This window comes from Cyprinodon tularosa, unplaced genomic scaffold (assembly GCF_016077235.1).
Source record: "Cyprinodon tularosa strain WSP-4 unplaced genomic scaffold, ASM1607723v1 ctg201, whole genome shotgun sequence".
NCBI lineage: Eukaryota > Metazoa > Chordata > Actinopteri > Cyprinodontiformes > Cyprinodontidae > Cyprinodon > Cyprinodon tularosa.
Window position 1 is genome coordinate 117,887 of NW_024038739.1, and position 25,179 is coordinate 143,065.

General features: G+C 38.6%; 3 protein-coding genes across 3 annotated transcripts; 1 reads left to right on the top strand and 2 right to left on the bottom strand.

Annotated features, from left to right (window-relative positions):
- The first annotated feature begins 2,006 nt into the window (after positions 1-2,006).
- On the top strand, positions 2,007-4,962 carry si:ch211-196h16.12 (regulator of G-protein signaling 5). Its single transcript, XM_038284667.1, has 5 exons — positions 2,007-2,254; positions 2,333-2,389; positions 2,469-2,521; positions 4,328-4,491; positions 4,582-4,962. Exons 1-5 carry the CDS (start codon positions 2,211-2,213, stop codon positions 4,747-4,749), a joined length of 486 nt encoding a protein of 161 aa, XP_038140595.1. The 5' UTR covers positions 2,007-2,210; the 3' UTR covers positions 4,750-4,962.
- A 202-nt stretch (positions 4,963-5,164) lies between these two features.
- Positions 5,165-6,040, bottom strand: cunh19orf53 (chromosome unknown C19orf53 homolog). The gene is made up of 3 exons (XM_038284668.1): positions 5,882-6,040; positions 5,589-5,644; positions 5,165-5,510 (listed from the first exon to the last, which is right to left on the bottom strand). The coding sequence occupies exons 1-3, from the start codon at positions 5,970-5,972 to the stop codon at positions 5,379-5,381; spliced, it is 279 nt and encodes a 92-aa protein (XP_038140596.1). The 5' UTR covers positions 5,973-6,040; the 3' UTR covers positions 5,165-5,378.
- A 6,816-nt stretch (positions 6,041-12,856) lies between these two features.
- Positions 12,857-24,835, bottom strand: mri1 (methylthioribose-1-phosphate isomerase 1). Its single transcript, XM_038284673.1, has 6 exons — positions 24,502-24,835; positions 19,836-20,059; positions 18,032-18,201; positions 17,772-17,948; positions 17,480-17,704; positions 12,857-13,453 (listed from the first exon to the last, which is right to left on the bottom strand). Exons 1-6 carry the CDS (start codon positions 24,631-24,633, stop codon positions 13,320-13,322), a joined length of 1,062 nt encoding a protein of 353 aa, XP_038140601.1. The 5' UTR covers positions 24,634-24,835; the 3' UTR covers positions 12,857-13,319.
- Between the last annotated feature and the right edge of the window lie 344 nt (positions 24,836-25,179).

A 25,179-nucleotide genomic window follows, 5' to 3' on the forward strand; every position in this document is an offset into this window, starting at 1 on the left:
GGGGAAAAAATGGTAGGGGTGGCCAATGATTGGCTAAGGGTGGCCATGGCCATCCCTGGCCCCCCATCTAGCTCCACCCCTGCCTAAGGCAAAAAAAAAAAGATGGCAATATATTTAAAAAGTACATCATAATGAAGGGAGGAAACAACATTTAAAATAACCCCAAATAGAGCTAAATTGACAAAAAAATAAATATATATATATATATATATATATATATATATATATATATATATATATATATATATATATATATATATATATATATATAATATGAAGGGTGAAGGGAGACTTTAATGGTAGAGGAAATTACAGTTTGACAATAACAGCAGAGAATAGTTAGAACAGAAGAAAATCCCTTTATTGTCCCACAATGGAGTAATTGTGGTGTTTACAGCAGCAGCGTTTATAGCAATGGACCTTACAAGGTGTATAGAAATAACAGAATAAGTGACAGAGTTAAGAAAATAAACAAAATACTGTACTGTACAATGTTTTTACAATATAAATGCTATAAATCTGGAGAATAAATACCGTATTCAATATACAGCTGTGGACCTTTCTACAGTAATGGATATGTGAAAAAAAGCCACACCAGAGATGTGCAAAAAAGACAGCAGAGAGAAACTGTAAAAATCAGCATGAATGTAACAGCTTATTGAGGTTGTTGGAAACAGTGGTTATAAAGTCTTACAGATGCTGGAAGGAAGGATCGGTGATAACGCTCTCTGGTGCATTTAGGGTCCAGCAGTCTGTTACTGAACTTTCCATGCTTCATGCATGGGATGGGAAACATTATCCTCCAGAGATGTTAATTTAGTTAGGATCCTTTTGTTTCGCACCTCCTGCACTGAGTCCAGTGGGCATCCAATTACAGAGCTGGCCTTCCTGATCAGCTTATCCAACCGAGTCAAAGAAAATCTTTAAGAGTGCCTCCTGCACTCCAAAAGACCTCAGTCTCCTCAGCAGGAAGAGTCTGCTCTGACCCCTTTTTGTTGGGAGCCTCAGTGTTGTAAGTCCACTGGTGTCAGTGGGGTGGATCTTCAAAATTCACCACCAGATCCTTGGTTTTCCCTGCATTAATCAGGAGGTGGCTCCGCTCAGTTAGGGTAGCCATCCTAAAATTAGACGGTGGTGAGTTTGATTTCAACTTGTGCAGTTGTTCCCCGAGGCTACTGTATTAACTTCAAGTAGTCTGTGTGTGCAGTTGTATGAATGTTTAAAGGAATGTGTCTCTTTGGTACATTGTTTTGAGTGGTGAAAGAAAAAAAAATGAGACAAATTATAAAGAGAATGACCGGAAATCAAAGCTTTTCCTTCTGCAAAAGGGGAAAACAAACCTAACAGATTAAGCAAAATTGTTTAGCAATATAGAGGATTCTTAATCAATCTAAACTGAATACAAAGAATGAAAACATCCCCATAGTAATATGCTGCCACCACTGTGTATCACTGTGGGGAGGGTGTTATTCTTTATAAAAATAAAACATTATGTTCCTTACATTTTAAAACATGTCCGCTCTTTGTGTTGGTCAGTCACAGTAATTACATTTATGTGTGTGGTTTTAACATTAGAATATGCATATAAGTTAATGGTGTGCACATTTATTATGAGGTAAACATCTAGCCACTTCTGTAAATAAGGTTTTACATAATTTCACCCAACATGCATCACTTCTTTCATTTCCTATGGTTTCAAGGCCCAAACCAAATTGATTGACTAACAGCTACGTCTGAACCACAGTGGCTTGACCTTCGCTGCATGGTTCAAAAGCTTGTCCATTATGAAACTCCTAGTGAGCTCTCAGACTGTGAGGCTGCCTCTCCACCTGCTCAGTCTTCATCACTTCATTATCTTTTTGCAGAACTCTGCAGGATGATCCATGTTTGGACCAGCGCAACCCTTTATGAAAGCACCAGTGTACCCTGACTAAGAACACACAGCGTCCTGGTTCTTTAATTTTCCTTTCATATAGACTGACCTGCTTTGTGTCTTCTGTTGACAGGTCTACCTGACCTGTGAACATGTTCACATCTCACCCCCGAACAGATCCCAGCTCCACACCTGCTGGTCTGAGAGCAGCAGATTGACAGATCAGATAAACCACATCTCTTCTACTCTATATAAGAGCTGCACTTTAAAGTGCGGGAGGCAGACTGACAAATTATTGACTGTAATAATATCCTGATAAGAGCTGAATTTTTAAAACATGTGTAAGGGACTCTCTTACCTGCCTTCCTCCTGCTTGGAGAGGTAAGTGTTCATCAAGGATAATTTGTGACTACGTTGTTGAATCTGAAGTGTTTATAATGGAGTTTCATGTGTTTTCAGGGCAAAAGGGATGCGAGTGAAGCTGAGCCATCTGGCTGAGATCCACCACAAGCAAAAGTAACCAATCTAAGCCTTTTTACCAGTTTCATTTCTGGCAGTAAAGACGATTTTCTAATAATTTATGAATATTTTTTAGGGTCCAGGATGGAAAAATCCTGCAAGATCTGGAAACTCTCCTGAGCAGCAAAAGTAAGACTCTCCATTTCTGTTTGAAATCTAGTTTAGGAGTGTGTCGTGGCACCATTCATGCGAAGAGAAAGCCCCAATTGCAAATAAACATACATATTTAACAGTTCATGTTTCTATATATTATGCACGGTCAACCTTTACAGAAAAAGAAGCATTTAATGATCCTTCCTTGAGGTTTATTACAAATCTGACAAATACCCATATATTGCAACACCCATTGCATAAGGAAGTTAAAATAAAGTAGAACTAAATCTTGTGATTCATGTCATTATGCTTACACTTAGATAACATACTATATGCACATGATTTTAAGAATGAATTGAAATATTTTTCTGTGTTAATAGCATCTATTTAGCTGCATGTGTTAATCACTACTGCCTATGTTTCATTTATCCATTGCTCTGCATTTTATCCAACATAGCTTTGTGTTGGAGTAAAATAAAAAAATAAATATAACTTTTATTGATGAAGAAATAAGACAGTTGTGATATTGTTAATTTGTCCAATAGACTGATGAGAATCCTACATCACATGCTCAGTTTAAACCATCTTTGCTCCCACAGGAGAGAACGATCCATCACATAATTCCTTCAGGGAAAATACAGATAAAAAAGTATAATTTATATAATGATTACCTTTTTTATGATTGCATATACACTGTTTGTATGAACCACTTAACAGCTATGTAGTTTGAATCAGCCGTTTCTTCTAACAGGCATAGACAACGAATGTTTTAAGCAAGCATGGCTGGTTTAATGATGGTACTAATGGCGAGGGACAGGAGCAACACACTGCTGCAAATTGATCTCTAAAGGCTTAATCTAATTGGGTATATCCTACATCTTCTGTTATTTTTTTTTTCTAATGAGACAGACAAATGAGAAATAGTTAAATAAGCCAACAATTTGATTAAAGAAAATTGCATAAAGTTGTATTCATTTTTAAAATTTTGCTATTGTATCTGTAAAGTAACAACTGTTGCAACTGTACCCACTCTCCCCTAAGCAATCTAGTGTCTTAAATAGAGGCAATCTTAATAAATTTTAAAGAAAAAAAAAAAATAACAATTGTCATTTTCTACTATACCCTTTAGCTCATTTGATCAAGACAATAATCATAAATTTTTATCTGAGTGTAGATAAGACCCGACACAGAAACCTTCTTGGTCTTTATCAGAAAAAAGAGTTACAAGAAACTAATCTTACCCAATTCAACAATCTTCACATTAAGTAATGCAGATCAGTTACAAACAAACTTCTGTGTTTCTGGAACTTTGTTGTAAAGTTGCTGTTAAAGCTAATTTTGGAATCATATATCTGAGCATTTTTTTCTATTACGTGTTTTTTGCTGGTTAAAAAAAAAGTTTAAAGATAAGACAATGATTAAAAAAATATATAAAACCTGCTTTTTAAATGGTCTTTTTGTTTTGAGAAACATGTTTGGTTAAATAATAGTTTAAATTGTTCAATAATCTGTTGTCTTTCGTTTAACATCAGACTAAACTTTCAGATATCTGTTGCTCTGTAAAAGTCGTATGAGGATCTATAACCTGGGAAATACTGTCCATTATTAAGACTTTCTGGTTTACATTAACTGGTAAATGTTTACAGCTTTGAGAAAAATTGGCTTTGTAAAATCTCTTGATAAAGAAAAACAAGTTGTTAGGATAGAGACATCATCAGCTGGCAGGAGGCCAAACCTGCAGCCTGTGTCTGGAGATCTGGCTTTAGTGCTTTTCCTTTCATGTTTAAATCAATTTCCTCTAGCCGCTCCATCCTCTGTGTAACTTTGTCCCTGTCCTTTCAGTTGGCCTTCAAGCCTTTCGAGGTTTCCTGCGTTCAGAGTTCAGCGAGGAGAACCTGGAGTTCTGGCTGGCCTGTGAGGACTACAGGGTTTCTCCTTCAAAAATGCAGAAGATCAAAGCCATTAGCATCTACAACCAGTTCATCAACCCTGACGCCCCACTGGAGGTCAGTGCAGAGGATGCAGCGCTGAGCCTGAAGGATGTATAGGAATAATCAAGCCTGTTTTGACCACCTTTGTTTTTTTGTTCATTGCAGGTGAACCTGGATGCTGAGACCCGTGAGGCTCTGCTGGCGATGATGGACTCTCCGTGTGCAGAAACCTTCAACAAGGCGCAGCAGAGGATCTACAGCCTGATGGCCAAGGACTCCTTCCCTCGGTTTCTTCGCTCTCATCACTGCGCGGAGGCCATAAAGGCCTTTTAAACTTTTTACCAGCTTCACAAACAAATCTTTTCGATGTATCATTTATTCTAGCATCTTTTTAAGTCATGTATGCCTTATTACATGCTGTTGTAACATTGTAGCATCATAATGCTTACACATAGATGCAAAAATACATCATTTCTGAACTGCATAAGCTACTCACATTTAAAAAGATTCAAATAAAGTCTTAAATAAATAAAAAACACTAAGTGAGCTGTGTGTGGATTCATTCAACATATTCATTTGACAAATGAAGCTTTAATTGTATAGAAATAACACAAAATTCACCACAGTTTGTCCCTGTTTAAACTAAGATCTGATTTGTGTGATCCCATTTCAGCTGTCTTAGAAATCTTCCTTTCATCCTGAACAATCATTTATGTGTCAGGTAAACATCAGGACTCCTTCATACAGGTTGGTTTCGGCAAACGTTCACTCATCTGGAATGGGAACAGTTTATTTCACTGTACAAAGAAAAACACTTCCCTGAAAGAGGAGAGAAACAACCTGAAGATAAAACAAAAACTGAAAATCAGGCTTCCACCAATCCGCCGGCGACCCAAACAGAGGTTTATATAAAGTCCTCAGTCCACAACCTGAAGCTGATGGGATCCAGGTCTGCGATGGTCCTATTTGGTGCTGGTTCCAGGCTTTCCTTTCCCCTCAGCCCCTTTAACCACAGTCAGAGGCTTATGGAGGGAGGAACTGGCCTTCTGGGTCACCTCCTGCTCAATCTTGTTTCTGATGGCAACCTCCAGGCCCTATGGGGGAATAAACCACGATGAAATCAAAATAAAACTAACATCTTTATACATTAGCAGATTGGTATTTTTAATCACCTTCTTTAGCTTTTGTTGCTGAACCACTTGGGCCTTTTTAGGCGCGATAACCCTTCCTTCAAAAAATAAATAAATTATATAGTTGACGAACATCTCGGTACGTTTATGTACTTCATGTTATGTAATATCAAATAAAATTTTTAGCTGACAAAATAGAAAATTCATTGTATTAAAAAGATAAGTCTAAAACATGTCTATAAGACATGTGTTTGGTCACATGTTTATGTTGAGTTATGGCTTTGCTTTCTTTTCGCGGACCGAAACTGCAGTAATAATTCAGATTAAAGTCATACCTCCTTTCTTTGGCCCCTTCGGTTTGTTTTGTTGGTGTTTCTTTGGGGCTCCGGGACGCTGAGCCTTGAATTTCTTTGAGCCTTGAGCCATTTCTACTGAGAACGAATACTGACTGTTTCTTCGTCATACCATTCAGGCGGTTAAAGTCCGAGTTGATCTTATTAGCGCCCCCTACTGGTTCATTAGGGCAAGCTTGAATCACTTTTGCATAAATTCTATATAATAGTCATTAGTAGACAACCTTTCGGTGCTTATCACTACCAACGCGTAGTAACTACATATTTTTATGTCAAAACGAGCATAAAATTAAGAGGTTAGATTTATTATTCTTGATAAAATATTATTCTTGATAATTAATAACGTTTATCAGTTGAATGTTCCGCTCATTTAAATACTGTATCTTTTAAACAAAGCAAATAATACAAATTCAAGGTTTCCTGTTTTCTGCACTATTCTCTAAAACACATTCCTTAAAAGAATCTTGCACAATATATCCGTGATATATCTCATTTTAAATTTAGATGATTATGGCTTAGAGCTAATGACAATCATACCCCCTGCCCCCTTTATAAATTTTATTTATTTTATAAATTATTTATAAAGCAAATAAAAATGATAAAGAACAGTAAAATATGTTATGGTCCAAGCAATTATTCAGATGACTGCTGGCTGAACAGCTGACAGAATTCAGTGTAGTAATGTGTCTCTGCAGGCAGCTTATGTTTTTTTCCTTTTCTTTTTCATACTTAAATGTTTAAGGTAACCAAGCCATAACAATAATGCTATGGATCTCCCCCACAGAAATGGACAGCTAAAACTGAAACCCATTCAGCAGCTAGATCTGTGCAGAAAACTACAGAAATCACATCTCCTGAATCAAACCCTTTGATTTTCTCAGTGTTTCAAATGGATGCACTTAAAAAGGGCTATATTTATTTAAAATGCAGTGTCATTCCAGGTGCACTCAGTGCGTGGAGATTTTCAAAAATTTTTCTTCAGCCCATTACAACCACAGTCTTCATCGTATTTTATCTTATAGACCGACATGAAAAAAATGCATCAATTTAAATTGAAAGGTGTGCAACGATTATGTAATCAGTTAATCTGATAACTAATGGGGGCCGATAATCTGCAGATTGCAATCTCAACAAAAATTCCAGCCCAAACAAAAAGACAAAACAATTACCGGTAATGTTTCACTGTTTTATTCTTTTTTTTTTTTTCTGTATCCATGTGAAAGAAAAACCTTTTCCTTCATCCAGTTTGGACCTATTTCCACATCACAAACTTAAACAGAGATAAAGTGATTTTCAATAAAGACAAATTTGCACTTAAAGAGGCCACCTGAACAACACTTCCTCCACTGTAATTCATTTTTCCCATAACCCACGAGCACCTTGCTTTGATCAAAGTCAATGTGAATTTTTGGCACCACAGAACCTGTTGGTGTTTTAACCTTTCAAACCCAGCGATGATGCACTGCAGCTTCAGGACATGCTGTGAAACTGTTAATTCTGCTAAAAATCCAGAATCTATTCACAAAAAAAGCATCACTTTGGGTTAAAGAGCCGATAATAATTTCACTCTGGGTTTCAGCGCCCTGCTGCAGTGAGTGCTCGTGTACAGAGTCCATGCAGGCAGACGGAGAGGTAGTGTGTTTGGCTAAGGAAGGCCTCCTCAGCGTGGCGTTCTAATGGCCTACTTAGAGTCACAATGATAATCAGGGATTTAAACAGAACACAGTCAGACAGGTATAATTACCATTGACAAATAAACACTGACCTCCTCTCCCTTCAAAGAAAAAGAGACGGGGTTTGTAACGGATTAAACATGTTCATATTTGCTACATACTTGTGGAGATTCATCAAAAAAGTGCCTCCGAAATGTCTAAAACTGTACAAAACAAAAGAGACATTTGTTCTTTACGCTGGCATATGACCAAGCTTTGTGAGCTGGTTAAATGGGAGAGCAAAACACAGTGAGACATCTTTTTATAAAACATATGATAGAGTGATAGATACTATGATTCAAAGTTTTTTTTTTTCTGGACAAAAACTGCATTGAAGTTGCAGGTTAATATGAAACCAACAGCAAAATCAAGACAATAAGGATTATTAGTGGGAGCCCCCCTTTAAATTTTTTAATCATGTAATGTTTATATGTTGTTTAAAAAGAAAAATTATTTAAACTGTAACAGCAACAGACTGATTGTCTACACCTATGCTCCACTGTTTATCAATCAAGCCGCTGATATTTGTAAGGATTACAGTGTAAGGATTTTCAGAATAAAAGTCCACCATATTAGTAGCTGGGCATTCTTCAAAGAAAACAGCCTCCAGTTTGGTTTCAAGTAGTTAATTTAAGTTGAATTAAAAGCTGCCAAATTTTGAAATATTCTTTTCTCCAAAAAACAAAAAAAAACTTTTAGATAGCTTAAGATGTTAAGGTAAAATGCTAACCATTTATATGACATTATGAGCAATTTTCAAGAAATTTGTAAAAATAAAATAATTTCAACCCACCTACGATATGTTTAGTTTCGCCAATTTCTTTAAAAATATTCTCATCTCATAAGCGTCGCTGTGTAATCAAATCATAGAAAGGTAGCACATCCTCTTAAAACAAGAGTCCCCTCACAGGGTTTGGCTTTCTACATATATATATATTTATTTATATATTTTATTCCTCTAACTACATCACAGTGCTACACATGGATACACATGTTCAGATAATCAACTTAAAAATGTATATGTAAACCTTAGTTAATTTTTATTTTTTACAAAATGTTGAGATTCTCTTATTTATTGTTTGCTGATTTTAGCAGTTTTGATTCACCTCTGAAGTGGGATCCCCTATCTGTGAATGACATGTAGACGCAGGCTGGAGGACCAGTGGGAGGAGCTAAATGATGTGGATAAAAACACAAGATGATCAGAAACGGCACTATGAATATTCACCTTTCTCCACATTTAATGGTTTGAAAATAGTTAATATTGGAACAAAGACCCACAGAAAAAATATGATAAATTATTAGAATTTCCCATCACTTAATTCCTTTAACGTTTACTAATTTATATGGATGGCGGCCATATTGAATTGGCTTGCAGAGATAAAAACAACAAAAAAATCCTCAGTGCAGAACAGCTTTTCGTGGAGGAGGTTTGATGGTATGGAAAGAAAAAGGCCTCCAGTGATGGAGGCAACTTCAAGGCAGGGAAAGGGAGACAATATTCTGCAAAAAAACCTCTTTAGTTTTCAAGCCACAACTCTATCCTCCAAATCTCTGTGTTCTCTGCTCTAGATTGGGATTCATCAGAGACTACTGCAAGAAATCTCAGAGAGCAGATCCCACTGGTTTCCTACTTTAGCTCTGCTCCAGCGTGGCATCCATAGTTTATCCAAAATCAAAATTCAGATACTAATCGAGCACAGCACTAGAAATAATTGTCAAAAATATTTTTTTCAGCTCCTGAAATGCTCTTAAAGGAACAAGAAAACTGGCAACTACATCTGATCAACCCTTAAAATATTGCGGCGGTTAAGTGGCTAAGATCGGAGTTATTCTAACCGTGTGATGATATGAACCTGATATGTAATTATCCTGAACCTAAAGAGAACAGAAACTAATGTGTGGCTTTGAGTGGAAGCTCAGTTGAAGGTCTGGGGGATCAGAATGAAACATTGATTTAATAAAAGAGGGAGGACGAACCCAAACAGCTGAAAGCACATTCTGCTGTGAGCACAGAGGCAAATAGTTATCAAGAGTCTGAAGCCCTACGACACAGAGGGCTTTTACATTCAGATAGTGGATGGAATTGCCGTGTTTGTTGCAGCACTTATTTTAAAATACATTTACTGCCCGAATACACACCTGGAACCTTAAAGGAACAGTCCACCTTTGCTACGGTCAGTGCGGTCAAACCAGCTGGATAATAAATAGCTACCCAACAAGTAGATCTTTAAACCCTTTTTGTTTTACATAAACTTTGTAATCTTGATTATTGTTTAATCATTTAAGAAATTCAATTTTAGAGATGCACAAATTGACATGACAAAATTAAAATTTCTCTCAGTTGGCTCTGATGTGCGTCTCAAATACTGAAAAAAAATCCCACCATGTCTGTATTTCCCTATTGTTAAAGCCAACTGCTGCACTTTTTTGTCTCGCTCAACAGTTTCCAAGTTTAAGAAACTGAGGGTCAGTCAGAAAAAAAGGTGTTCTTGTGTTCAGACACTTTAAGTCCAGCCTTCTCCATACCATGTTGATGTGCCCCTGGGCAAGGCACCTGACCCTAAATTCCCTGTGATGTGCTCATCAGAATACCAATATGGAAGAGTTAGTGCAAAGTGCTATGAGTGAGCAGTTAGAATAGAAAAGGTTTGTTTTTTTAACGGCAGAGGTAAGCAGTTTCTACATGGCAGAAATGTGAGCTGTTTACAATCCAAGGAAATTTAAAAGACTCATGGCAAAGAAAGAGTTGGAAATCCAGGACAGACCTGATCCATTAAGTAGTTGTGTGTCATTTTTAGTTAATGGCTTTTAGAAAATCATCCTAATGTTTTATTAGGGATGGACCAATTGATAGATTGGCACAACATTGCTGGAGACAGGCAAACTCTTGTAGGATTGGCTTATCAAAGGGTGGAGATAAAAACAAAAAGATTTTTTCCTGGTTCATGAGTGTTTTTTTGTTTTGTTTTTTTGCAATTACCGGTAATAAAAAACAGATAGAGGTGGATAGGATGCATAAATAGTGATAAGTTTGTAACTCCAGGGAGAATGGAGTGGAAGATCAATAGACAGATCAGTGAGGCTTCTGCTTTGATGCATACATTTCCCTGGTCTGCTGTGGTGAACAGAGGGCTGAGTGAAAGGCCGGAGCTGTCGATTTACCTGTCTGTAAGTGAAATCTAGTGAAATCTGGATCATGATCGAAAGAAGGAGATTCCAGCTCCAAGCAGGTGAAAGAGGGCTTTACTCTTCCTTAGAGATATCGAAAGAAGCTCTGTCATCTGGAGTAAAGCTACTTCTCAAAATTGAGAGGAGTCAGCTGAGGACATCTTTTTGAGATGTCCCCTAAACGCCTCCCTTAAGAGGTGTTCCAGGTGTGTCCCGCCAGGAGACGACCCAGGCGCTCTGGGGGAACTATGCCTTTTGGCTAGCGTGGAGGCCCCTCATGCTTCCCCTAGCAGAGCTGCAGGCGTCTGCGGAGAGGGAAGTCTGGGAGTCTCTGCTCAGACTACTGCCCCTGTGACCCGGCCCCAGACAGAGCAGAAAATAATGAATAAGGTTCAATTGAATTAAAATTTTTAATTAATAGTGGAACTATTTGAGTTATTTTTAGTAGCCTTTGTGAAAAGAAAAGGGAATCTGACCTGGCAGGTGTGACCTCAAAGAAAGCAGCACCAGCCTCTTCTCCAAAACAGCTCTACATGAAGCTGAAGGAGCTGAATGACAGCTGCAACCCATCAGGCTTCATAAAGGGACATAATCCAAAGACTGCAAAGAAGGCTGCTCAACTGGCTGAGCGGTTTGTGGTCGTTAGGCGGAGGAACTCCTGTGAGCTTTCTAAAGCTAGAAAAAGGGACGCTCACAATCGACCTCCAGCCCAACAGGTTTCAGAGAAGAGACTCAAAATATTGGTACCTGGAAATCCAACCCTACAAGCCCGAGATATTGGGCTGTCACCCAGAATACTACAGCTGACTTCTTGCCCCACAGAGAGCCTTTAGAGGGAGGAGGAGTGGGTGGTGGAGGCTGCTACCACCACCTCAGCATTAGTGATGTTCTGTCATTTATATTAGAAGTTACAGATGATGTTATGGAAGGTGGTAGTAATTGATTTATTTAGAGATTTTCTAAAGAGTGCACACTTTGTCTGACTGGTTTACATACTTGTTTTCTCTTTGAGGTTCTGCAAATACAGACCAGCTGGATGTGTTGGCCTTAGTTACTTTTGCAACTTTAACATAAAACTTTATTATTTCCATTTATTATTCAAAGGAAGTTTTGCTTTATTCATTTATATGTTCCTTCTGTTAATTTTTCATGCTTTTTGTTACTATATTATGTTGTAACTTCCTTATATGGCAAGTTTAAAATCACTGCACCCCTAATTAAGCAGTCTTTCCTTTTTACTGCAGTTTTGTTTGTGTTGTGCTTATTTGACCTTAGTTGAATTTGACCTAAATCATTAGATTTATGTTTGCATTTGAGTTTTAACTGGTGTTAAATTTTTCTTTTGGCATTATTAAATTGAACTTTGCCACATTTTTGATTAACATTTGTCCTCGTTTATGTCAGGTCCCTAACAGATGCATTTACAGATTCAAGGCGTTCAATGCTTATCTTTAAAAAATAGGTAATAAAGTAATGGCTTTAAACAAACCTTTATTGGCTATTTTCCAATATTTTATTAATGGATAATGATTTATTATTGACAAGAGTTGTAGAAAACAAAAACCTCCATTTAAGATTTAACTATTCCTTAAAAGGTTAGGCTTTTATAAAGTTCCCACCCAGGCTCCCTGTGTCCCACATACTTGTTGGTATAATGAAAGTATATACGTGTGGTATATTACAGCACAGCCAGTGAGATGAAGACATGAAGTGAGGTATCAGTACAGCTGTGTCCTGTAACACAGGACAGCTTGGCAAAAAAAAAAAAAGGAGAAAAAAAAAAGGGGGTTTATTTTCTTGTATCACCAAGAAAGGCTGTGTGTCAAAGTCTATGAGCTATAATCACAATTAGAGAAGAAAAAAGACTGACACTGAAAAACATAAATTAAATGTTAATATAACATTTCAAATAGCAAATCAGATTTTTAATAACCATATTTTTTGGTTAAAATAGCAATACTTTTTTTTTTAACTAGCAGAGGTTAGTTTTCTACATATGTACAGACTACCAGCAGGGAGTAAATATTTACAATATGGTAGCAGCATTCTGAAAACCACGACTGATATGTTATCAAAGGAGTTAGTCCCTTTTTTTTTTTTTTTTTTGTGTGGCTTTATTTTTTCCCCCCCTCAGCTAGTCATTTACTTTGCCCAATTGAATTAGGTTGAGTCAAGCTGAGCTCCGTGCAGAACCTGATTGAAAAGAGTTTTTAAAAAAACAGGGAAATGAGATGCGGGATGGGGAATAAGTGAGAAGTGAAAATTACTGAACGAGAATCTAAAAAGAAAGAGACTGCTTACATTTTGACCCCCTGCTCTGAAAAATCCTGTCTTTTTTTTTGTTTGTTTGTTTGTAGCTGGCAGATTAAAGATTTTTGGACAGTGCACCACTGACACGTTACAGCGACTGTGCATTGATTAAAACAAAAGCAAACCACAAACTGTGCACCCTCAGTGAAGACAAGAGTGTCCTTTAGAGCATGTGACGTGGATGTGCAGTAGTGCATCAGGGCCAGCAGGAGGCGAGGGGAGGCTTTCTAGAGCGCGGTGAGGCGACCCGTGAGCGCCGCCTGGAGCTCTGACGGGAGGAAGACCCCAAGCTCGGTGATGATGCCTCCAGTGATGAGCTGGTGAGGCGTCACGTCGAACGCCGGGTTCCACACCTCGACACCTGCAGCGAGGGAACGGTTGGTATGTTACACATTATCTTTAACTACATAAATAAATAAAGACACATCAGATGAATTTGAGCATCTACTTCTAGGCATTAACTCCATCTCTGCACAGAATTATATTATTAGTTTAAATACAAATAGGATCCATTCAGAGGAACATCAATATAAAAAAAAAGATCTAGCAGCTGGGTAACTTTCATTGGGGTTTAGAAAACAAAAGATTTAGAAAAACAAAACATTCTGTTTTTGGCTGAATAAAACAACATTTTTTTCAGATAACCACTTTATATATCTTGATGCCACTACAGAGTGTAGCAAAATGCTTTCTTTTTTATAGTTTTCCACTCTGATCCAAGAGATTTACTTGTGTGGATGGATAATAAATAGCTGGGTGTCCATTACAAATCTCCAAAAACTATATCTATATTCTGCTAATTCCACAAATACCAAGTTTCATAATGGCAGCAGTTCCATTTAATAACAAATACAATTAAAATGGCATATGAAGAAGTTTGTTCACGTGAAAACTGCAAACTTAAAGTTTTTCTGATGTGACATCCACTGTCCTCATAAAATTCATGACTTGTAAACCACTGTGGTGAAGTATTGATTTATATATCAATCTTTTCTTTTGTATATTCTTTTAACTGCTGCCAAGTGTAAATTGTACTCTACAGATCAGTAATCTATCCACAGAAGTAATCTGCTGAGTTGCTGGTAGAAATGGGAGTTCTGCTGCAGACTGTTGCTTTAAAGCTCTTCTATTATTCTACATTTGAAAACAAAAACTATTATCAATAAGGCCCCCAGAGAATGTTTTTGCTGTTTGTGCAGGAAAGTTGCTCCGAGATTCGATAGATAGCCTTTACCAAAAAGGTCTTTATTCAGCCTTCCACCAGATGAGCTCTTTTGGTTTTCCATGTCCTTGTTCTACTGTAGGCCACGCCCCCCACAACCATGACATTAGTTAGCAGTGATTAGGTGCTCCTTAGTAAGGTCTCCAATTTTACATTTCTCAGAAAAACTGCAGCTTTGTCTGTGGGCGGAGTGTTCAGTGTTCTGCATATAGCTTCTCTCCTCAGCTATCTTTCCATCATGCTTTTTAAATATACATATCCTCACTAATAGACCCAGTCAGAGAAAAGCACAGGTTTTGTACACATGTGCAAGCTTTACGTGTCAGCCAAATAGACACTGGCATAGAGAAAACACCTGCTTGCTGTCTCCCTAATGTTCTGCAGAGACAGAGTTAGCAGGCCTGGTTCTCAAATCTTTGGCTTCTTCTTCTGAAGACGACCACAGCTGCTGCCAAGTCAAAAGACTGGAAGAAGATTTAATCAGCACCACGGCCCTGGTGTGATCCTCAAGTCCCATCATGAAGTTATGTAGAGAAATCCTGCTTATCTGCCGCTAATTCTTTCTATAATTATAACAAATTGATTTTTAAAGTGTTTTTCCAGCACTGCATCCTGTCTCCGTTACATTATCTGCTCTACATTACTTCTAGCTGTGAGGATGTATGTGCAGAAAATGCTGCAAATAGAAACAGCAAAGATCAGAAGCCAACAGTCAGTTTATGGAGGCCCAAACAGCACAGGGATTATATGTTTGGCACTTATTCTTTACTTGGCAGCCCTTCTGTAATCATTTAAGATTCAAAAACACATTTGTACATTTTGACTTTCTTTTCTAACAGTAGGTATATAAGTTGTTTTTATTTGATCAGTTTATAGCATACATTTTTGTTCTAACTAGTGAGAAAAAACAGAAGTGATATTGTTTTTTTATTGTATATAAAATACATCAACTTGGCCCAGGGCTCATTAGAACCAATATCTTATGCCACTGCACTTATGATAAAGTGTCAAATGCCTATTTTGAAATGACTTTCAAACAGCAATAGTAACATGACTGCAGAAGAAAAGAGCAAAGAAATCTATAAGCACCAATCTTTCAGCCCTGGGGCTTTGGACTTACTGAAACTGGTTTAATTACTGAGCTGTCACTGCAGCACAATTGGTAAAAAATCCAGTTATTCAAGTTATTTGGCTCAAATAGAACAAAACCACAGGCTAGACTTTGACTCTAAGGACTTTTGTCCTCTAAGGACATTTGTGTGCAACCTGATCAATGCATTTGCTTTGTCTGCAAGTCAGCACAAAAATGCAACAATCTCACTTTACAAGTGGAGAAATTTGGAAGCCCTGAAGTCTGAGATAAAAAGGCTAAAAAGACGGACTTTTATTCACCTCTGTCTGTGATCTAATGAACAATTAAACTTCACCATCAGGGCTGCAGATATTATTATAGTAATTGATAAATCTATGAATTGTTTTGTTTTTGGTTGATCTAAAAAAAGAGAAACTTTTAGTAACTTCACAAAAAACAAGCAAGATAAAAGAAAAAAAGAAAAGAAAACCAACATGTGCTGCTCATTTCAGCTAAGATAAGAAAGGCAACAACATGGAGACAGAGCAGGGGTATCATTTCAGTCCTACGTTTTACAAATGAGAAAAACAACATTTGGATGAAACTGTTATTAATTCTTGTAAAACATGGAAACATTATATACAAAAGAAATCTAATCTGATTTACATAATGTCTCACAATCTTTACTCACTATTAGCACTAGTTTTATCCTCCCCTTTAGGGCAATAAGATTAACAGTCATGTTATCAAATCTACATGCCAGTAAGACACTCAGGCTGCATACAAATATTACTGCATCCCGCTGCCATATTATTTATTATTTTTGCCTTTTACTGTTTGCTAATTTATTAGCATGTATATTTCTACAGTAACATCGCATGTTTGAAGGGACAAAACAAAGAGGTAAAAGTTAGCACCTCCCAATAAAGCTGCCAAAATAATAAAGAAAAGTTCAAGATTCAGTGTGAAAAAGCGCAAAACAATTAGTTCATTTTAATAAACAGCGCTGGGGCTACAGTCTGAGCATTGGTGTTGACTGAGGTAGATGCTAAAGCTGCAGAGGCATTTAGAGTAGAAGGATTTGTGCAGGAAAGTCTTTATTTATCAGTAAGTAACTCTTCAACCTTCATAAAACATTTTCATAACTTTTGTGATTATACGTCGACTTACAACTAGTTGAATGACACCTCTGTTATGGTCCAGGAGGGTCTGTATAGCTTTAACAGACACTAAGCAGTTTTGAGGAGGGTGGCAGTAACCCTTCCACACAAAACAAGCACAAATGTGCAAACTGCTTTATGGCATACGTTGCTTCCCCCTTCCCCATAAAGACGGAAGTTGTTGCAACTAAATTTCCATAAGAGACTGTATATTCATGCAACTTGTGCAGGGTTGATATTAAGGGAATGCAGCACCTTCCTGCTCACTGTGAAAATCTATAAAATAAAATATCTATCAATTTCAAGGTTCAAAACTCATCAGAACATCAAGTCAGGTTAGGTGGGGGGAAGGGGGTGAGCCGGCGGTGCAGGAACAGAACCAAAGTTAAACATTTATTATAAACATCGCCATCGTTTTCCCAGTTTCATTACCCTCATCACCAAATAAATAAAGCACATGTTAGAGAGGCTTGATGTGGATTTGATTTTTTTTCAACTAAAGATCTAAAAATGTTACTTGTAATAGTATTCGAGTATCATAGATTAAAGTACTAGTTATGAACTATGCTGCTTTTATCCTGTTTGGACAAAGTTCCTTAACCCTGTGTTTAGTACTTATTTTTTGTATTTTAGATAAAAATAAAAACCAAAGGTCCAGGTCAATCTGAATTTAGAGTTCCCTAGAGACTGTTGCTCTTGTGCAACTAAAATATATATAAACTGCTGTGCTCCGTTTGGCAATGCTGGGAACTCTCATGTGATTGGCTCAGAAACCAGGAAGTAAACACAGGCTACACACTGTTATAGTTTGAAAGGAGAAGGCTTGACATTCTTAGTCATCTGAGATGGAAGTAAATCTATCCCAGATGACTAATGAGATTGATTTCACAGTAATCTCTCTCTTATTTTTCCTGATCCACTCAAGCTTCCTACCTGGTGCAGCGATGGGGACTCCGTTTATACTGGTGAGCTCCTCAGGGGGTCGGACTTCAATGATGATGTCTCTCCCGCTCTCAAGACTCAAGTCACATGATGTGCTGGGTGCAGCTACGTAGAAGGGGATCCCATGGTGCTTTGCAGCGATGGCCAGCTGGTAGGTACCCACCTTGTTGGCTGTGTCACCGTTTGCGACGACCCGGTCAGCACCAACAACCACAGCTGAGGGAGGAACGAAGGGGTTAAGTAATGAAGCAGAAAAATGTGACGCCGTCTTCAAGAGTCTTACCTGAGATGTTCTTTTCCCTCATGGTGAGTGCCGCCATGCTGTCAGTGATGAGCGTAGCAGGGATGCCCTCTGCGACCGCCTCGTACGCAGTCAGCCGGGACCCCTGGTTGTAGGGCCTCGTCTCTGTGCAGTAAACGCGCTTCAGCCGGCCCAGAGCATGGAGACTTCTTACAACGCCTGCGCACAGAGACGGTGTTACGACCAAAGGGACAGAAACACACAGAGGCTTCTTTAAATCGCACCCAAAGCTCCAGTCTCACCCAGCGCCGTGCCGTAACCGGCCGTGGCCAGAGAACCGGTGTTGCAGTGCGTGAGGATGGTCACAGAGTCCCTCGGGACGCCGGACAGGATGTGCTGGGCTCCATAGTTACCGATCTTCCGGTTGTCGTTAACGTCACGCTCCAGCATGTCTTCAATCCATGAAATTACACTGCAGGAGAGGAAGAGAAGGAGGGGTGAATTCAGAGGTGGGAAGAGAGAAGAGGCTGTCTGCCACTGCAGAGTTAATGTGTCCATTTAGTGGACACATTAACGCACTAAGTGCAGGTTCATTACTGCTACTCGTTTCTCTACTCTCCTGCTTTAGCTGTACCACCCAGTCATCACATTATACAAAGAATCTCTTTGGCCACCCTTTTCATGAACTGTAACTAACAAAGTGTGGACTTTTCACCCTGATTCACCTGTTATTTCAGGTCTCTGACTAACCAGTCCTCCTTAAAGTCAGTCCTCTAGGGCCGCTCCAATACAGCTGATTTCCATTGATAGCTGATTATTAGGCTTTTGCTGAACTACAATCATCCGAATCAGCTGTGCTAAAGCAGGGAAACCTGTAAAACCTGCAAGGTTTAGGATCTACTCTGGGCATGCCTGGACTAAACGGATCTCATCCTAGGTTTTTATTTCATACTGAGCCCCGTGAGCTTTGTGGCTGAATTTTGGACATTATTCATTTAATCCTGAAGATGTTCTTATGCAGGTTACAAGTCAAATTATCAATAGGTCGGCAATACAGAGAGCAAACATGCTACCTTTAGCCTAATGGTTACGAGAAACATCTCTAAACTGGGCTAAATAAAACAAAAAAATAGGTGCAAGATGCTTAGTCAATACTGTAACTGTAATACATCGATTAAGATAAATCTCTACAAAGATATAAACCTGCCTGTCAGAACATCGTAGTGGTCTCCTTAACAATTAACCTCATGTCGGACCAATATTTTCAAAGTTTCCTGCAGAACCTGCTAAAGGCAGTTCTAAAGGCAGTACTTGGACCCAGAACAATCATTTGATCTTCTTGAGCAGTTTTTTTTTTTTTATAGCTGTCCTCAGTTGTTTGTGTTGTCAGTCAGAAACCTTTTGGTTTAGCTACTTATTCCCTGGTTGTTTTTTTCTGTTGTCTCTCACCTGCTCACTTAAGACGAGTGGTTGATGCAAAAGGTTATTTCTGAACATTTGGGACAGGAGATGCACAACCAAAAAAAGAATAGAGGGACATATTCTAATCAAAATGTTACAACAAAGCATCAGTTAAAACATTCGGAGCCAATTTATCAGCAAATACAAGCAGCAAAGGTTTTTTCCAAACTGTGGAAGGCATCTAATTTGTTGCTGGCTTTAGAATAACCTGGAGCTGATATTTTCTGTGGAAATCAAAGATATAATTTTTCAGAAGTGCAAAGCACACCTTAACCAATTTGCACTTTAAAAATGTTACTGCCAACCCTTTTTTTTAAACCCATATCATAGCTGCTAATGAACTGAGCTGCCATTTTAGGAGAACCCATAAAGGTGAGAGAAGGAGGTGAACAATTTAACGCTTAACTTTGGTGCAGTTCAGATGTTTTCTTTTTTGTTTCTTTGCAGATTCTCTGTATCTGTTAGTCTAGGCAGCAAAATCAGTTCCTGGGGGTCTCTGCTAAAGTGTGACCTTCTTCAGGGAATTCACGCAAAACAAAAGCATAAACACTGCATAACATATTTTCTTAAATGGTGTCAAAGGAATCCCAGTTGAACTGATAATGTTTCCAGGCATCCCAGCTTAATCATGCGTCTTCAGCTCACCTCTCCCTGAGCTGCTCAGAGTTTTTCTCCATGCTCTCGTTCTCTGCAAACTCCATCAGCTCGCGGGCGGCTCTGCCCATGTTGACAGCAGTGGGCCTGGCTGAAGTGAGGTGACACAGGGATTCCCTGATGAATGTTACAGGGTCGTCGCCCCCAGCACCCGCCCGCAGCTCCACGGCCAAGCTGAGGCAGCCCACGATGGCAATGGCAGGAGCTCCTCGCACCTAGAAACGGAGGGAGAGGGTGGTTGTCACAACAAACCTGAGAGAGGCATCCAGTGGTGAAAAGCACTGTGATTACAACAAGTGACTAAAGAGCTATGGATCTGTCAATACAGTTCTAAAACTACAGCTGATGAGCTTGGAGCAGCAGAACGCAAACAGATCAACTGATTAAAAAGCTCATTAGTTATTAAAAAAAAAGAAAATTTAAAAAACTGTCCACTGGATTTTGTTTCCAAGTTTGAAGACGTTTCGCTTCCCATCCAAAGGGGCCCTTTGTCCATCTTCATTTGCATATTTTCAAAACAAAAAACAAGTCTTTGTTTGGCTACTGTATAAAACCTCCAACTCAAAACTATTCCTGACATTTTGAATTGAAAAAGCTTCTTGGATGGGAAGTGAAACATCTTCAAACTTGGAAACAAAGTCCAATCGATTGTTTTTAATTGTCTTTTTTTGGAACGACTATGACATGGATGACCGAGAATGTTCACCAGCACAAACTCATATTAGCTTGCAAAACTCCTAGTTTTACTCCATTTGAAAAAAACAGACAGAACAGATTTATCAACAACAGTTTGGTGTATTTTAAGAATTTATATATTTTGTTTAAATAAAATTAAAATCCAAAGTTATGTTTTGTTGAAAAATTGTTATATGACCAACAAATATTGATTCATAAAAGTGAAGTTGCTGTACTACTGAAAAGCATGTCCATCTATTGTAGAATATGTTCTTCCAATGCTCCAGATGAATGACTGGATCAATGCAGCGTGCAGCAAATCAGCCTGAGGTTCAGGGTTCACAAGTGTTCACCACTACCCTCCGTAGAGTTAAAGAAGTGTAATTGCTGATTAACTTTGAAAGTGAGTCGGGTTGAACTCTGTTCACTTTAAATAAGAAGCAACAGCAGGATTCTAAAGGGGTCTTGTATTGTTTATGAAGGGAATGTTTAATAAAAACAACAAGCAAGATTTCTTTTCTTCTCCTATAGCAGGAGTCTCAAACTGGTTCCACAAAGGGCCGTATGGCTGCAGGTTTTCTGTCCAACCAAGCAATATCACCAGACTCCATTCACCACATGAAGTCATCATGTTCTGATTGGAGTCAGTTGATGAGACGACTGCAGTCTGGTGTGCTATTGCTTGGTTGGACAGAAAACCCGCAGCCACAGCATCCTTTCTGGAACCAGTATGAGACCCCTGCCCAACAGGGAGGCTACATTTACTGTTGAATTAAAACAAAGTGGACTAACAGCAGAAAATGACATGAAATGTCCCCTCACTACTGATCAACGCTTTATTTTAGTCCAGCTCACAATATAACCGCTGTAGTGTGGTGTATCTGTGTGTGGAGTCTCAGTAAACCCCAATACAACTTTTTCATTTACCATACAATTGCAGCTTTGAGTTCCTAAATGCCTGTATTGACCCGATACGGCATCACCACCAATCGTTCCCTACTATTTTGCAGTGTGGAATGTTAGACACTTAAGCAATATTACTTAAACCGAGAACAATGGTCAAACAACAGTAGATACGATAACTGGCATGTTTTTCATTAACCAATATATTAGATACATTTCAAACAGAATTGAAGAGAAGTGGAGTGTTTTCATCCAATCGATAATATCTGAGATTTTAGACGTAGCGCAAAATATTCCAATTAGGGCTGAAACAATTAATCGGATTAATGGATTATTGAAATAATTGTCAACTAATTTAGTAATCGATTAATCATTAACTGGAATGTAAAGACTGAAAATATACATATATTTTGCAATTAAGATAAAAAAAAGTTTAATTTCGCAATAAATCTTTAAGGAACCTTTGGCTACCTGATCATAAATTAACTAATCGAGAAAAAAAAAATGACAGATTATTTGATTTGCAAAATAATCATTAGCTGCAGCCCTAGTTCCAATACTGAATTTTTAAATACACACATTTTTTGGTACATCATGTAAAAAAAATTAATGTTATTAATATGTTACTTATATTCACTTCAATTCTTAAACAATAACTCAAATCCATATAAGACTGATTTAGTGAAGTAGATACTTTTAGAGTACATCATTTTGTATATTTATAAAGACGCGTCTCTGTAACACATTCCAGCCACTGACAAAGTCATAGCTTGCATTAAGAAAAAAATAACAAAAGAAACCCTTGGTAAAATAGCTCGTAATGTGTAAAATTTTAACAAACTAAATTTCACTAAAAACTTTTTATGCTTACTTAAGGTGCTTCTGATCACCTATTTCCGCCGCCGCCGGGTTCATGGATGCATTATAATCACACTTCTTGATTACAAGAGATTTATTAAAACCTTGGCCCATGACTTAACCGTGGATTGCCAACTCTGCTTCCTGTTTACGACAGCCAATTGTAACGTCAATGTATGACGACATCACATACCCTCGTCAATCTGGTCCCTTGGGTGGAGATATGTCTAATTCTCATTTTGTTTTTTTAAAGACTTGGAAACGAAGTCCAGTGGATTTTTTTTTTTTGGAATTTCTTTTAAGTCTGAAGACGTTTCGCTTTCCATCCAGGAAGCGTTTTCAATTCGAAATGTCAGAATTAGCTTTGAGTTTGAAGCTTTACAGTGGACCAAAACAAAGCATTGGTTTGGCTTAGAAAAGGTGGTTGAACCAGAAAGGGACTGCCCCTTAGGAATGGGGAGTTATTGTTGGCCTGCAATACTCAATACTAGGGATGGGAATAGAAAACCGGTTCCTGTTCAGAACCGGTTCTGTGTGTTCCAATTCCATTGCACCGTTTGGCAGTTCGCTTAAAGGTTCTCTTTACGGTTCCAGGCAGCACGACTTAATTACGCAATTATGATGTGACCAGGCGTAAGTCTAGAAAAAAGCAAAAAAATGGCGTCCCATCGGGTAAAGCGATAGAAAGTTTGGCTTCATTTTAAGGAAGAGAAAGATGGCAACAAGGTGCTTTGCAATCCTTGCAAAGTGGCAATTACATCCACGGGGGTAAATGCATCCAACATGCAGAAACACCTGCGCACACAACATGGCATACATTTTAATGAATGCCGTGTTTTTGATGCTTCCTGACAGAAACTAAAGTTACGACCAGCATGGAAGGCAACTCTGGTGGTTAGTAGCTAGTTTTATATCACTGGCTCTGCTTAATGTGGTTCCTAGTAAATCATATGCCATTTTAGAAATAAACCAATTTCCTACCTCTCTTTGGGGTTATTAAACATGCTACGAAGTTGCTCCGCAGTTCAGGGAGCGAGAGAAAGGGGACGCTTGTTTATTTAAATCAGGGGGAGATGAGTTTATTTCCTGAAATTGTACAGCAACGCTATTTCATTAAACGGATGCCTTCTCCATTAGATTTAGATGAATGTGATGAGACATGTAGCCTGGCTGGCTCAGAGGCCGGCAGCTCCCGTTCACTGCCTTCCGTTTTCGCCGAGGCAGGCAGAAATAGGCGAAGATAGACGAATGTCGCCGTGCAATTACCAAGTTCATTGTTTCACAGAATCGATAAGCGAATCAAAATCGCTTCACAGAATCGAATGGATAATCGAATTGTTTCACAGAATGGATAAGGAAATCCGAATCGGGAAAATCGTTTCAATTCCCAACCCTACCCAATACTGGTCTATACCTCTGAAAGGGGGAGTTGATAGGGGGAATTGTTGGCCTGGCTGATTAGGCGAGATGTTCTGGTCCCCTGTTTTATAAACATGACATTACTTTTTCCTTCCACTTAACTTTCCACTAGTATTATGCTGGTATAAATCTCAAAAAGTCAGATTCTTTAAGAGGGACATTTTGATGCATTTCCTCCCTATGGAGGGTTTCAAATAAGGTTAATGATTACATTTATTTTAATTATACATATTGCTACTTATGTATAATGTAAACTTTCGAGGTTATTGTTATACCTTTAGTCCCAAATCGTCAAAAAGATTTTTTTTTACTGAATAAGTGAAAAAAATCTCTTTGATATTATCATTAGTGCACCTGGATGAGATCATCTCCTGCTCCTGCCAGGATCAGCCCAGAGTGGGAGCAGCCGAAAGACAAAAAAAAGGAATAACTGCTGCGCTTTAATTCATAACACCGTACTGGATCTTCAATATTTTCCGTTCACTGGAGCTCTATATCATTTCCTGAATACGGGAATGCAGAACTAGAGCAGCCGGAGGTGTCCGTGAATGCAGCACAGGAGCAAAAGGCGAACAAAAAGACCCCTGGCAAAGGTCATTAATAATTCATCAGCGATCTCTCCAAAGAAAGAAGATGGGTGGGATAAATCCCGCTTTAAAGCACATGATTTATGTGAACCACAACTATGAATGGAGGCTGGGTTCGCTGCAGGATGCATGCTTCACAACAACAATCAAATATGGAAGAGAGAGGCCGTGAGCGGAGACACATGTGAGGCAGAGCACAATAGAAGCCAAGCTACCTTCATGGACTTGATGGCCTGGTAGGCATTCTGCACCGAGCGGATGTCCTCATAGACGGTCTGGTGTGGCAGCAGCAGCTGGTTGAGGATCTGCAGGGACCCGGACCGGTAGCGGATCGCTTCCAGCGTCATGACCGAAGAAATGGAGGAGGAGGAGGGGTACAAAGAGAGCAGGAGAACGTCTCCCCTTCCAGCGATTATACAGAAATACGGGGAGGGAAAATAAGGGGGTGACGGTTGGACTGGAAGCCTCCACACACCGACAGGAACTGAAGGCGAACCACGTGTTCAACAGAGCAGGAAGACCTGAGCTCCGGATCCACGCCCACCAGAGGACCGCTGCTTGTCAGATTTTATCCAGCTCCTCTCCTCCTCCTCCCTCTTTGTCTGGGGAAATTTCACACTTGCTTATATTATTTGCATAACACCAAAATAAAAGCCTTTCTCCACACAGCAGCGGGTCCATGCTGATAAAAAGATCTATTTTGGGATCAGATGTTATTGTTTAGGCCCAACCTGGAATACTGCAATATGAATTCAAATAATGAATATTACACAAAAGAAAAGCAGAAGGTATTTTTTATTTTTTTCCCAAGATAATTTGATCAACTCTTGGGTTTTGGCCAGCTGGACATAAAAACCTTAACACTGCAGAATATCTGAAAAATAAACATTTTA